The sequence below is a fragment of the Anastrepha obliqua genome, chromosome 2 (assembly GCF_027943255.1).
Source record: "Anastrepha obliqua isolate idAnaObli1 chromosome 2, idAnaObli1_1.0, whole genome shotgun sequence".
NCBI lineage: Eukaryota > Metazoa > Arthropoda > Insecta > Diptera > Tephritidae > Anastrepha > Anastrepha obliqua.
Window position 1 is genome coordinate 71975183 of NC_072893.1, and position 14460 is coordinate 71989642.

The 14460-nt window shown below is 36.9% G+C and overlaps 1 protein-coding gene across 5 annotated transcripts in view; it reads left to right on the plus strand.

Annotated features, from left to right (window-relative positions):
* LOC129237373 (guanine nucleotide-releasing factor 2) overlaps positions 1 to 14460 on the plus strand; it is an 84418-nt gene that overhangs the window by 49807 nt on the left and 20151 nt on the right. For 3 of the 5 annotated variants that reach the window (XM_054872071.1, XM_054872070.1, XM_054872069.1), the window contains 3 exons: positions 11979 to 12288; positions 12367 to 12820; positions 13370 to 13557. In XM_054872071.1, the coding sequence (XP_054728046.1) occupies positions 11979 to 12288; positions 12367 to 12820; positions 13370 to 13557 (952 nt within the window). Of the gene's footprint in view, positions 1 to 5331; positions 6403 to 11978; positions 12289 to 12366; positions 12821 to 13369; positions 13558 to 14460 lie in introns of those variants that run through there. The other 2 variants (XM_054872068.1, XM_054872072.1) reach the window with 1 other exon arrangement.

A 14460-nucleotide genomic window follows, 5' to 3' on the forward strand; every position in this document is an offset into this window, starting at 1 on the left:
CTTTTAGTTGTTAAAGTTTAAATGCAATGAGGTTGACATTCCGTCGTTCACAACGCCTCTCTGTTGGCCCACAAATTCCTAGCTGTACATGACGTACTCTTTTTTTTTTGTTTTTTGGTGTACTACATTCAAACACATCCACGTTTTCATACCTTTCTAGATTCATTTTGCTTTACCGATGCTTTGCTCTATTTTCGCGCTTGGCAAAAATCACGTTTTCCTCATTTCAAGATTCACTGTTGATGTACTCCAAGTGCATGCACAATTAGTATGTGATGTTATGTGTATCTTCATTAAAGTTGCTTTCGAAAGTGTAGACTGAGGAGAAAGTTAAGGTTTCCAAAAAAGTGGTGCATAAAAAAAGACTCTGAATGGTCGCTTTAGAGTCGTGGGTTTAGAAGCTAATCAAGTGGTGAGATTTGTTTTTTAGAAAGAACAAGAGCTTTCAGAGATCATCCCTAACAATGAAATTACCATTTAAGTGACATTTACAAAATGCCCTCAGATACGACAAACTTTTGACTTCCTCCAGAAGGCTAATTAAGTTTTTGAGAGGCACACTAAATTTTTACCAGCCACCAGTTAATTTGCTCCATCACTGTTTAAGCGAGAACTATTTCTACAACAGAATTTATCATCTAAGAGAGCAACTTTCTTTCCGTTTTAAGGACTTTATGTCACAAACCATGGGCTAGATTATAAAGTACGCTGCGATATTTTCACAGAAAAATCTATACACGAGTATGCACCCAGAAATCCTAATACAAGGTGAAGTCCAAAATAAATAAGACTGAGCTAAAATAAAAACGACAGAAGCTTTGTTCTGATAACTTCGTGTTTATTTGTTCAAAATAGTCCCCTCTGGCCTCGATACACTGTTTTACGCGATCTAAAAGCTTTTCGCAAAAGTGTTTCAGGTCATTGACCGGAATGTACTTCAGATGGCCTCTACGAACGCAAAACGTTTTCCTTTCATTACCAAATGCAATTTTCCGAATAGCTAGAAGTCATGCAATAAGCGCCACCTTCCTCCTTCGCGGTATTCAGGGCGAGTTCAACGAATGCGGTGCAACAAACGCTTCAAAACGCCAAGATAGAAAATTGCATTGACGGTTTGGCCCGTATACACGAACCCCTTGTGGACAATTCTCTTGGAATCGTAAAAACAAATGAGAATCTACTTGATTTTTGACTTCTCCAAACGCGATTTTTAGGGTGGTGGCTCGTCTGAGGCCTTCCATTCGGCACTTTGACACTAAGTTTCAAGTTGTAAAGGAAGTTCTCGTATTTTTTCGTCTCTTTAATGAGGTCTTTTGGTCCTCAGTTAACTTGTGCGGAATGAAACGTTCACAGACCTTTCGTAAGCCCAAATGATCGGTTAAAAAGCGATAAATCGATGTTTTGGAGATATTCAATTCCGATTCCATGAATTTCAAAGATGATTTCGGTTCATTTTTAATAAATTTGCGAAGAATTTCGATGGAGTTTTCAGTGATTACTGATTTTGGGCGACCCATATGTCTTGACATTTATGTCTCTCTGAAACATTTAAACAACTCATGAACTCTGGCACGAGATAGACAATCATCGCCATAAACTTTTTTCATCAATTCAAATGTTTCGGGAAACGTCTTTAATACAAAATTTGATATTAGCTTTTTGTTCGAAACTCATTTTTGTACCGATGACACAAACATACTGACACTTTAGACGCAATAACTTCGCTTCCATTGAACCGAATGTCACCAAGTTTTCACTGGAAGTAAGCTAGGGATGTAACTTCCAACGCACTAACTCATTGAAAAGATGGCACCATCAAAAACATTTTTATGACGCTAGTCTTGTTTATTTTGGACTTCACCTTATAGGTCTTCATCAGTAAGACCATCTTAAATGTTAAAGTAGTATTCTTGAATCAGATGGCATTCCAGTGCCGAGTTCTAACAAGGATGGTAAAACAGGTTTGGCCACAAAATGCAATGAAAGTAACGTCGGTTGTCACGTCATCGCAAGGATGAAAGATTACCAGGTTTGGCTATCCAAAGCAAGAGTGTAAGAGTGACTTCGTCACGTCACCAGGTATCCGGCAACAGAATTCTGCGCATTTCACGCGTATTCACACAGTCGTCCAATCAGTCGTTGTTTAAATGGCAACGAAGTAACATGAGCGAAGGATGTGTTTTTTCGTATATCACCAACACAATCTGAGTTATTTCGTAAAAAACCACTGTTAAAACCCCCTTGCATCATCAAATCAGCTGAGTACTTCAAAATCGCTGAGAGCCGGTTAATGGTCTGATGTTAGCCACACCTCGGCATTCTGTACATCGTGTGCTCGTTCATTTCACACGTATTCTTATGCCCAATCATTCGTTCTTGAGCCGGCAACATTGTAACATCGTCCATAGCTGCGTTAATTGTTTCGTATATTCCCAACACAATCTCAATTTCTGCCGAGCTCTGTCGTAAACAAACCGTTGTCATAACCCCAGCTGCGTCAGTGAATCAGCTGATTCCTTCAAAATTGCTGAAAGCCGGTTAACGGTCTGATATTGGCTAAACATTCTGAATTATTTCCACCATACTCTGTTTAAAATGAGATATCTTTGAGAGACCGAGATAGATATGAGATCTCTTTTAGACGAATGTTTAGTAATCCAGCGTTAAATTACAACGTTACAGCAGTACCATGTCCATTTATAAAATTGTCTTTATTTCTTCGAAATTACCCCATATACAAATATTGTTTCATTAGTTACTTCATTGAAAGTGATTGGTACCACGCCAATATATCCGAATATATTCAATAATTATCTTTATTCCTTCGCTATCGTCCCGAGATTTTTTATTTTTTAAATAGACGTTCTTTGGAAGGTGGGTGAGGGCATTGCCTGATTTTATCACTGCTTGCCTGCGTTGGGGTAAACTTTGTTTCCTGTATGCAAAAGAGAGAGTAAAACCAGCTGATTTAAACAGCATAAATGCTTATATTCAATTCCGTACCGAGAGTAAAACGACATACTCACATATCTTTAGTACATTGAGTAAAAACATTTTCGTATAATGATGTGCTTTCATTAGCCACCCAAAGTAGTGCTGATATTTGGGCGCAAAAATGTGGTAAAATTTACCACTTAATCCAAACCCGCACTAGTGATTAATACATTTTTTTTAACTCTCCAATTAACAGTAAAAAATGTTTACCCCTCTGTTTGCTTTTTTTTGCGAGAAAGTCATTGTCCTTCCTGTTTATGCCAGCGACTAACCACTTTTGGCGCAATAACTTGAGCAGGTTGGCGTGTTCCTTTATGGTGGATGCCTCTATGCGGAACACGTTGATGCTTATTGTTGCTGTTGTTGTTTTTATTCCAACGAATGGCTAAAAAGTGAATTTCACTTTTTGCCTACACCCATACTTTTTGTTTTTATTTTGTTATACCTATTTTCCTATTTAGATTTTTATGTCCATTTCTTGGTTCGACAGCATGTTGTTTTTTGCAGTTGTTGTATTTCATATTGAAATTTCATTCAAGTTTTGTCCGCTGTTTAACTTTGCTGAGTGCTACGCTCCGTTGGCCGAGAGCAGTTATACTCGTACAATACTTATTATACATACATACACACATAAATCGCACATTGCCGACGAGTCGAGTAACCAATGTTAGCTGCAGATGGTGAGGTACTCAATGTTATCCACGCGCAATATTATTTTTGTTTCTTACATTGTTTTTATTGTTGTAATTGATGCTATTGCTGTTGCCTTTGTTTATATGGGCGCATTGCCTGTTGATATTTGTCTCTATTGACGTGAAGGTGCTGCTGCTGCTGCTGCTGGCGGTGCTCTTGTCGATGATACTAGGGTGGAGTAATAAGTACGTGAAAAATGAAAAAAGGAACAATATTTAATAAAAGAATATATTTTTCATACTACACCCAACGTTCCTACAAAGTCCTTCTAATAATATGAGTTTTCGAGGCGCTCAAAATAGGCGTTTGTTTCTTCGATGACCACTTCATTTGACCGAAATCTCTTAACATCAAGCAATTTTTTTATATTTCGTAATATAAAACAGCCGCAGCGTACTAAAATCTAGAGAGACATGCAGGTAGCAGTTCGGAACTTAATTAATGCAATTTTGCCATTACGACCACAGCTTGGTACTCTGGTGCATTGTTCTAGTGAAAGACAACCTTTTCTCTCCTAATCCGCTCGTTTCTGCATGAAATCGATTAAACAGCTCTGCATAGTAAAGGACCTTTTTAAGGTAATCGATGGTAATGACACAGTCCCCATTGCAAAAATAGTGACGCCATGAACTTGGCTTCGGTTCACTACATAAATTTGCATTTCATCCACGATTGTAAAACGTCACAAAAACTCGTTCGGATGGCGACTGAAAGTCGCTAAACACTTCTCTGAAGTTGTCAAACGTTTGCATTTGCTGTCAATTGCGAGCATGCGCGTCTTCACTCGCTGATCGTTCAATATCACACTGCGGATTTTGTGGATCATTTCTTCTGTGGCACCCTCAGACCGTTCGGTGCTGATACGAACACAACGAAATTGCGTAAACCCATGGTGGTTGGTTCCCATCTTCGGTGGAGAGTCTTCATAAGAATTGCAAAGCTTTTGTTTATATTGGGTGGTTGGATTTTGTTTTGCTACAAAAATAGAGTTTAATGCGCACACGAATACACTTGTTGCCGTTTTTGTGAAAGTGCTTGGGACGATTGCCTTTGAAACGACTCACACTACGAAATAGGTGCCTCAGAAAATTGTGGTGTATTTTCTAAAAAGATGATTATTCACAAGCAAACTGTGAAATAGGTGCCTCAGAAAATTGTGGTGTATTTTCTAAAAAGATGATTATTCACAAGCAAACCGTTGATGTTGGATTTGAGATATGCGAGCTATCTGTTCCATTTTTCAGACACTTATTAAGCCACCCTCGTATCAGCGACCATTGGTCGCTGAGCCGTAACAACAATATTGCTTGGCGGCTGCTCTGCTGTTGACAAAGGCAAAGTGGTGCGCTAACTGATTGACCGCCTGACTGCTCACGTAAGGCTGACTGGCTGGCAGGTTCACTGCTGTCTGACTGCTTAACTGACTTGCTGTTGGCCTTTTGTTGTCGTGGTTGTTTGGCTCTCACTGCGAGGTGGTACTTACCTATATAGTGTTTCACATATCCGTCTTCGTCTCTTGACTTGCGCCGTATTTGTTGTTGGTGCACGAGCATTGTTGAATCTGGTGGCTCACAGCCGCCAGCGCTGATTTTCATAGCTCAGTGCGCTTTCCTAACTTGAAGGCAACACCGCCAAGCACGCGCAGCACGGCCACTGAACAGTCGCGTATTTATTGCATTTACGAGCAAACGTACTTTGTCTCTCGTTGTCTCATTAACGCATTGTCTATTTGGCGTGATGGACGAAAGTAGTGCAGTGCAGCGCATCACTTTAACAAAAGGACAAAATGTCAAGAATATAATTGAAAATATATAGCCAAATATTAGCAGAGTTAACTTGAAATTTTCTTAAAAAATATTAAAAAAAAAAAACAAAAGAACGTGTGAAACGGTTTAACGTCTTTGTTCGATTAAAAGTGTATCCGTAAACTCAAACGTCTATACAAATATGAATACCAGTAATCGGCAAGCAGTATCAGCACTCGTTTTAGCCACATTGATAACGTGTTGCTAATTACATTTACCTCATCGGCAGCGATCTGCGACGTCGCTACAGCAGCATCAGCTGAAACAAAAGAAACGCCAGCAGGCAAAAGAAAACAAAAGCCAGTCAACCAGCCACTCAACCAGCGCGCGTGTTAACTTAGTTATTTAACATCAGCTCGAAAGCAAATTAACGCTGCTCCATCGTTGCAGTGCTGCGGCAGCGGACCACAAATAATTAGCGTCAACAGTGCAGCCAGCCTCTCCAACTTCTCAAATACTTCAACTACTCAACCTAAATTTTAACTGACTTCATTTCACATACCATTCACGAACTTAGTTTGGCGAAGGTACTCTGTGTGTTTTTGGTAGTACGGCTCCTATATATGTATGTAGCTTTCCAAATTTTGGTGCTTGGCAGTTTCGTGTCTACTACCTCTCTACTGTACATATGTGGCTGTGATTGTACTAAATATACGCAAACTTATTAGTTGCACCTATCATTGGTTTTATTACTTCATTGTTGTCCGCTGCTCGCCGCTGCCTATTTGTTATGCAATGCCGCACTTCGATGAGTCGTTCGTCAGTGATTGTGATTACGCTGAGCGCCAGCATGTATTCTCGTATTCGCTGGATCGTGGCATGAAACTCTATCAGAGGCGCAAACTTAAATCGCCAAAATTTTTTTATACACCCTATCGGCCGCGCGTGGTCGTGAAAAATGTCGTGCAATGTAAGTCCAATTCAAGGCGTTAACAGCAGTTTATTTATGGTTTTGCGTGATTGTGTGTTTGCTTTTCTTCTAAATTGGTTTCGATGATATTTGCGTTGTACAACAAATCGAATGGAATGTGAAATTTGCAAATTGTTTTGGCTTTCCGCGTCTTCATACGTAACTATGTACATATATATGGGGAACATTCATCTGGTTTTGCCGGTTTGGTCATTCATTGTTTTGACTACGTAGCGCGGTTAAGAAAAGCGATACGCAAATGTAAGATTTAAGCCGCGCTTTTAGCCAACGGAGGTGGGCGAGAGAACTTCTCAGGCCAACCGAGCCACAGCTCTTGATAATGAGGAGGGCTTCAAGTGGGCACCGATAGGTTATCAATGAGGTAAGATTAGAGTTAGTCGCATTTGATGCACCATCTCGGCTCGCTTGTCCAAATATGCATTTGTATGGGAAAGTAACAACAAATTAAGCAAACTTTAAGCAACACCCATTGCTTCCTTCCTTTCATGAAAGCATATAGCAGGACTCGTTTCACAGTACACCTTATCGTGCGCTTTCGTGAGACACTACATGAAATCTTCTACGTTTTAAACTACTCCGTATGCTGATACAAAGTGACTCGAAATTAATCGTAATATTTATATTTTTTGCAAGTGGCGCCAAAAATTATATTTCACACTTTTGAACTGGAAAGCTGTAGTATACAAATAGACAATCAATGGATAGATTTTGTGCCGTATTTCATTTCAAAACAAATTTTGATCAAATTTTCCTTATGAGGATTTTTATAATTTCAGTTCCGTCATATAGGGGCGTGTCGTACAAAAGCATGCGACATATAAAAACAGTTAAAAAATCCAAAATAAACAACAAAGCAAATCATGAATCGCTCAGAATTCAGTATATAAAGGGTTTTCCAATAAGAGGTGTTATTTTGATATCAAAGAAAAATGCTATTTTTTAATCAATACCACCCAATTCCGGCCATAAAAAATCGATAATCATCTCAAGATCGCTGTTTATATACCTATTTAAATAACACCTGTTATTGGAAAATCCTTACTAGTTATATTCACAAAAAATCAAATGAATACTTTTTTTTTAAATTTAATAAATTATCTATAGCGATGTGTCCGATTTTGAAAACAAAAAATTACACTCCTATATGCGTCAATTAAAATTTGTAAAAAAAATTGAAACATTTATGAAAAAAAAGTATAAAAGTAATGAAAAAAAGATGTATTATTTTGTGAAATTTATGAAAAAAATTAATAAAATTTATGAAAAACGTCATAGAATTTATGAAAAAAAAATTAATAAAATTTATGAAAAAAATTAATAAAATTTATGAAAAAAATAATAAAATTTATGAAACAAATTTTATAAAAAAAAGATGTATAAACTTTGTGAAATTTATGAAAATAAAATTAATAAAATTTATGAAAAAAATCATAAAATTTATAAAAAAAAAATTAATAAAATTTATGGAAAAAATTAATAAAATTTATGAAAAAAAATAAAAAACGAAACTATAAAATTTATGAAAAAAAATTATAAAATTTATGAAAAAAAAATTTATAAAAACAGATGTATAAACTTTGTAAGAGTATTAAAAATAATATTAATAAAATTTATGTAAAAAATTATAAAATTTATGAAAAAAATTATGAAATTTATGAAAAAAAATGTTTAAAAAAACAATAATTAAAGAAATGATTAACCTTTCAAAGACGATTTGAATTTGCTTTGACTTGACACTATCTTTACACTTGTAATCGTATTATAATTATTTCATAAATTAAAAAATTAAAAAAAAAGATTTATAAAACTTATGAAAATTAAAAATAAGAAAATTTATAAAACTTATAAAAAAAAAAATTATTAAAAAAAATTTTGCTTTGTGCTGACACTTTTTCTCTAGTAATCGCATTATATTTATTTTATAAATTAAAAAATTTATGAAAAAAATTATAAATTTTATAAAAAAATATTTAAAAAAATATTTATAAAATTAAAAAAGAAAGTTTTAAAAAAGTTAAACCTTTCGGCGGCGATTTTTATTTGCTTTAACTTTAACACTTTTTTCCTCTAGTATTCGTATCATATTTATTCCAGTAGTGTCTACATAAGATTTCAAGTCGCCAGCTGAAAAAATTGTCCGCCCACACTGCTGCAGATTTTTAAAAATTACTTTGCTTAATTTCTCACAAATGATTTATTACTTAATCACACTTAGTGCAGTCACAGACGACTACCGTTATCATTACTGATCAACAAACAAAATAAAAAAGAACGCTGCTGATATGTCTATAAACATGCGAATTTGCTCTCAGACAACTTTTCGGTGGAATTGGTTCAATTAACCTAGATGAATCTTATGAAAAGCCTTTTAGCTGTCATACCTAGCGTTTTGAATAATGTGGTTTCACGAAAAACGCAGAAGGAGATAAAAATGCTCTCGGCGTTCCGTTGCAGCGTTGTAATGTAATAATCAAAGCTGCTCTAATTATTAAAATATTTTTATTCGCAACATCTTAAGATATTTTTAAGGATATGCTTTTTACAATGAAGCAACGGAAAAAATCGATTTTTTTTATTTCAGGGTGGACTTGCCCCTTAAATCAGAGCTTCTAAGTCTATGGGAATATAAGACGCATTTTTTTGTCTTTTGCGAAAAATCCACTGGCTCTATTGCAAATAACACCGAATTTGATTAGCAATTTAATTGTCCATTCTCAATTTTTTTTTTACATTTAATTTCTTTACCACTTTTTCTGTGTAAACTGTTAAGGAAATAATTTAGTGCTGCCAATTGGATCATGCAGCTCGCTAAGTGGTTGACGAGCCGAGAGCGGCTCTACTGTAAACGGCGAGTTTGACTCCCTCAAGCGACCTACTTCTTGCATACAGTTTGAAACGTTGAGTTAAGTCGCTTTTGTTGTAGTATGCACTATATTTTTATACCATAAGTATTCATATTTTCAATATTTTGTAAATATTCTGCTGGCAATTCTGTATATAAAAAAGGGCATGAAAGCATAGCTCTAAAATGGATTTCGATCTTCCTGATTTTTAAATTTAATTAATAATCCCCAATCAATTTAATTTTTTTTATTTTGCTACATTTTTTTTTTTTTAATTCTAGTTTTATGTTTATTTGACTCAAAACAATCTGCTAGAGGTCTGCCTTTTTTGTTCAGAATTTCCCGTAGAATACCTCAGTCACCGAAACAAAATCGGTTATACATATTTTCGAAGAACAAATTGGCCCGTTCTCATGGACACACATAAGTATAATAAATATTTTTTCTGTCAAGATTCTGCCAATAAATTAACCTGGCCCGCATGATCCATTTTAATAGTGCTTTCGACTTAACATTTTTGGATGCAAACAAGAAGTCAATCAGCTATTCACGAAGCACGCCAGTTTTTGTACATTTTTTATTCTCCCGCACTTCGTTTATGGCTAAAAAAACTATTGGAAAATTTATCGAACCGTCTTAATATAATCCTGTAAGGCTTCAAAACAGATACAAATTCTTCTTCAGGATATGTTGAATAGGGAGTCCCATTCTTAATTAGCGTTAATTAAAGCAAGTTATGACCATAAAAGAGGAGTTCAAACATGCACGCCCCGCTAGGATTCTTGTTTTCACAAAACAATTTCAAACCTCGCCACTTGATACATTTTTTTAGTTGGTAAGCCGGTAGCAAAATATTTTTACAAAAATCAAATACTGGGGTCGGAGGGAATACTGAATAGCGTGTAACGAGTAACAAAGCAACGAGTTCAGTGTGAACTCGCCTGTTATAAAGTTAATTTTCCGAAAGTAAGTCAAGGTCAGCATAACTTTCCGCTTACTTGATCATTGCAACGTATTCCAAGCTGAAGTTTTGGCGATCAAAGCAAGCCTTTAGGCGCTCAATAAAGACGGAAAACTACAGTCAGAAATGTCTACGTATATTCCGATGATCAGGCAGCTCTGAAATCGCTTCAATCATGGAAACATTCTTCCAAAACAGTGTTAGAGTGTTATGAACAATTAAGAACACACGCACAGTTTTTCTCTATAACTCTACTCTGGGTGCGGGGCCACAGTAATGAGGCCCAGGATGAGTTAGCTAGATTGGGCTCTACGCTCCAAATTACTCAAGACAAAGTGATATACCTATGCCCTTGGCCAAATATAAGTTGCAAATAATAGATAGATACAGCTTAAGTATAGCCATTAAACGCTGGAGCCAGTTGAACACCTCTAGCATTAGTAGACAGACATGACCAGAATGGAATATGGGTCGCACTAGCAGTCTACTTAAATTGAATAAGAAAGATTTAAGAATATTAATAGGAAGTTTATCTGATCACCTTCGGGGTGCGAATGCGTGGCTCTGTGAAGAAAAAGGATGAATTTGCTCGAAATCGCTTTTCTGGGCAGCATCGCGGCTGTTGCATATAAAAAATTAGCTAGACTAACTAGATTTATGAAGTCCACAGGATGATCTAAAGAGGGCCAAGGGGAGTAAGGATGGGATAGTTCCAGTGGTATCACAAGGTGCCTCTAGGTGTGTCGTAAAAAAACCATTTTACCTAACCTAACTGCTTTAGCGCAAAAGCGTCCAGTAAATTTTTTTATTTTTTGAATTAATGATTCAGTTGAAATATATAAATCTTTATGAATAATTACCGGACAAAAATTGCTTAAGGAGTTTAAAGGTAGTCAGAGGCTCGAAAAAATTATGATTTTTTATATTTTTTTTTGCTAGCTAATTGCTTTATTTTACAAAGATAAAAACATAGCATTAATACAAAGCAAAATAGATTAACGAAACCAACGCAAAACTCTGAGTCTTGTCGCGGCCTATGCTCCCGAGTGGAGTGAACAAGGAAAAAAAATTAATCCATCATATTTCAACTTGACTTTAGCAAAATTTCAGAAACAAAAAAATTAATAATTGTAAAAGTTATCGCTGTTTGTGTGGAGCCCGTTTCCCCAGAAGTCTATTGCGGTGATCATCACAAGTCCTTGGAGATTCATCTACCTTCGATCTTCAATCGAACAAGAGAAATTAGTGTTATTAATAAGTAATCTTGTGCCTGATCGAAGCTGTTTTTTGCAAAATTAACAATATGGCGGCCTCAGGAAATATTTTTCTGATTTTCTAGAAAAACACCGACAGTTAATTGTGAAAAAAAAATCCTCCGTTCAGGCACGAGTTTTTTATGTTTTTCAAAAGCAGTATAAATTTTATTGAGATCTACCAAGCGGTTTTTGAGTTACAGTGATCACCCGTTCAAAAAACATAGTTTTGAGAAAAACGCATTTAAAGTTTGCGCCGGAGCGCCCGAGCGAGCGCCCTTTAGTTGTTGAATAACTAAACTAACTAAAAGTATTTGTCGGGTTCACTTTAAATTTTCACACAATATTTTTAAGATATTATATTTTATGAAAATTCAAAAAAATCCAATTTTTTTTTTTTAATTCTGACTACCCCTAACCCTTTAACCAATCGATATACATACATATTTGTATTACAATAGTAAACTTACTTAATATTTTTTATTAATCTCTTTCCAGACAGTGCCATCAGTTCTCCATCCACACCTAATTCCTCACTTTCTTCACAATCGAATCTTGTTTGTGGAGGTGGTACACCATCGCCAAATACACCCTCTCCTGCCACACCCACTTCTCAACAATCCGCCAATACACCGCTGAGCGGCAATAGTGCGATATACCAAACCCCTGGCAGCGGATTTGGTGTCTCACCATCTGGACATAAGAACAGTTTGAAGGGTACGAAGTTAGCGCGTAGAGCGCGCTCTTTTAAGGACGATCTAATCGAGAAAATCTCCATGATTCGCACACCCAACAACACTTTGGGAAGGTAAGCGCTGTACTGCGTGAAATTTAAATGAAATTTATATAATGTCCTTCTATTTTTTATTATTATTTCTTATTACAGATCCCATTCCCCACATAGTCCGCGTAGCAAGCCCATGAAACCCCCACCGACCGCCGAAGAGGTAGCCAAGTCTGCCAGTTCGCTGGAAATGCATGTCAAGGATATTTCGAATGCTCTAAAGCACTTCTGCGATGTTATACTCAAGTCAAAGCTCGAGGTTCTGCCGGGCAATGCAACCGTTATACTTGAGACCATCGCCAGCATGTACACTGTTATACAGTCCTACGCATTGGACAAACATAGCACCGTCCTCTTGTCGGCGACACAACAAGTGTATCAGTCGCTTGGTAAATTGGTGAAGCTCTGCGACGAGGTAATGCTTATCTATGCAGCGCGACGAAGCGATGACGAAGGCGGGGAAGATCAGGCGCAAGATGAGCATCAACAACTTAAAGCATTGCTCAGTGAAGAAAATGTGAAGGAGATTGTTGATTTGCTGGGTGATGCGGTGCGAGTAAGTGCGATAAAGAACTTGTGTTTATTTACATACCTACATATGCATGTGTGTGTGTTTGCCCGTTTGCGCGTTTTATGAGCTTAATCGGTGATCACGTTGTTCATCTCTCAGCTGTGCAGTGCGCAAAAATGTCGCCGCAAATTAAAAAAAGAAAAAATATTTAAAAAAAACTCGTCATGAATCAGCGGCCTGAGGCTAACAGATTTTGCTGCTGCGTACTCTTGTGACGCTGACGGCGCTGTTGTCTCTGATTCAACGATAAAAATAGCGCGCAAAGAAAACAAACGAGAAAGCAAGCAAAGCGCAAAACATTAAGAGTACAAATCTAAAAAAAAAAATATCAAAAAGTATAAAAACAAAACAAACAAAAAAAATTAATAAAAGTGTTCAGGGTCATGTAGAGATGAGATCAAAATCCTTTGTTTTGCAAATTATCGCTTGAAAACGTTGTCTGCTTAGTTCAATTGTAACAAATTAATTTTAATATTTTTGTTTTTGCATTTTTTGCTAAATATTTTTACATTCTTTTTTGCACTCGTTTTATAGAATTTGGCGACACTGGCGCAGCAAAAACTGAAAGAGCGCGAAGAGAATGCTTTCAAGTATGCACCAAGCAATGCGGACGCAGCTGCAACGGCCAACAACGCTGCCGCGTCACACAATAACCTAATGCGACTGCCGGTGGAAGTTGCTGGTCAACGTACATCGCTGCCGGACATAACGCTAACACCGAAGTAGGTCTAGCAAATGACAAATGCATATTTATAACCCAGATTTCTCATTAATAAAATAAATTCATACTAGGCGTTTGCGGAATATGATTGTCATTAGGAAAAAACTAATTAGTTTCCTTTATAAGGAAAGCATTCATTTCAGAGATTTTGATATTAATTTTTCATGAAAAAGCCCCTTTTGCTACATTATCATAAGTTAATCATAAATGGGTGAGCGCTGTGGTAGAGTGCGTTTGCTTGCAATAGACCCCGGTTCAAATCTGCAGGAATAAAGCATTAGGCATTTTTTTTCTAACAGCGGTCGCCCCTCTGCAGCCAACGGCAAACTCCCGATTATATTTTTGCCCGCCACATCCGCCGATTATCACCTTATACAGAGTCAGCAGCAAACCGCAGCCACCAACTTAGAGATCTGAGATCCAAAACATGTTCTAAAGAGTGGCCCAGGTCGTCACCGTTTAGGTCAATCAGGCCGTTGAGGCTGCAGATCATTTGGCGTTACACAGGGTGTAACACATTGAGGTGACATGCTATACACCGCGCCCAATTTTTTCCACATTTCAGACAATTTGTGAATACCTCGCCATTAAAAAGTGTTGTGTTTTGCACAAAACCAATCACCTAGCCATTTATCTTCACATATCCGATCGATAAAGACATATCCAATATATTAATCCAATCGACCCCCGTAGCCGAATGGGTTGGTGGGTGACTACTATTCGGGAGTGCGTAGGTTCGAATCTCCGTGCATGAACATCAATTAATAGAAAAAGTTTTTTTCTAAAAGCGGTCGCCCCTCGGCAGAGAATGGCAAACCTCTGAGTGTATTCCTGCCACGAAAAAGCTTCTCATAAAAAATAGCTGCCGTTCGGAGACGGTTTAAAACTGTAAGGTCCATTTGAA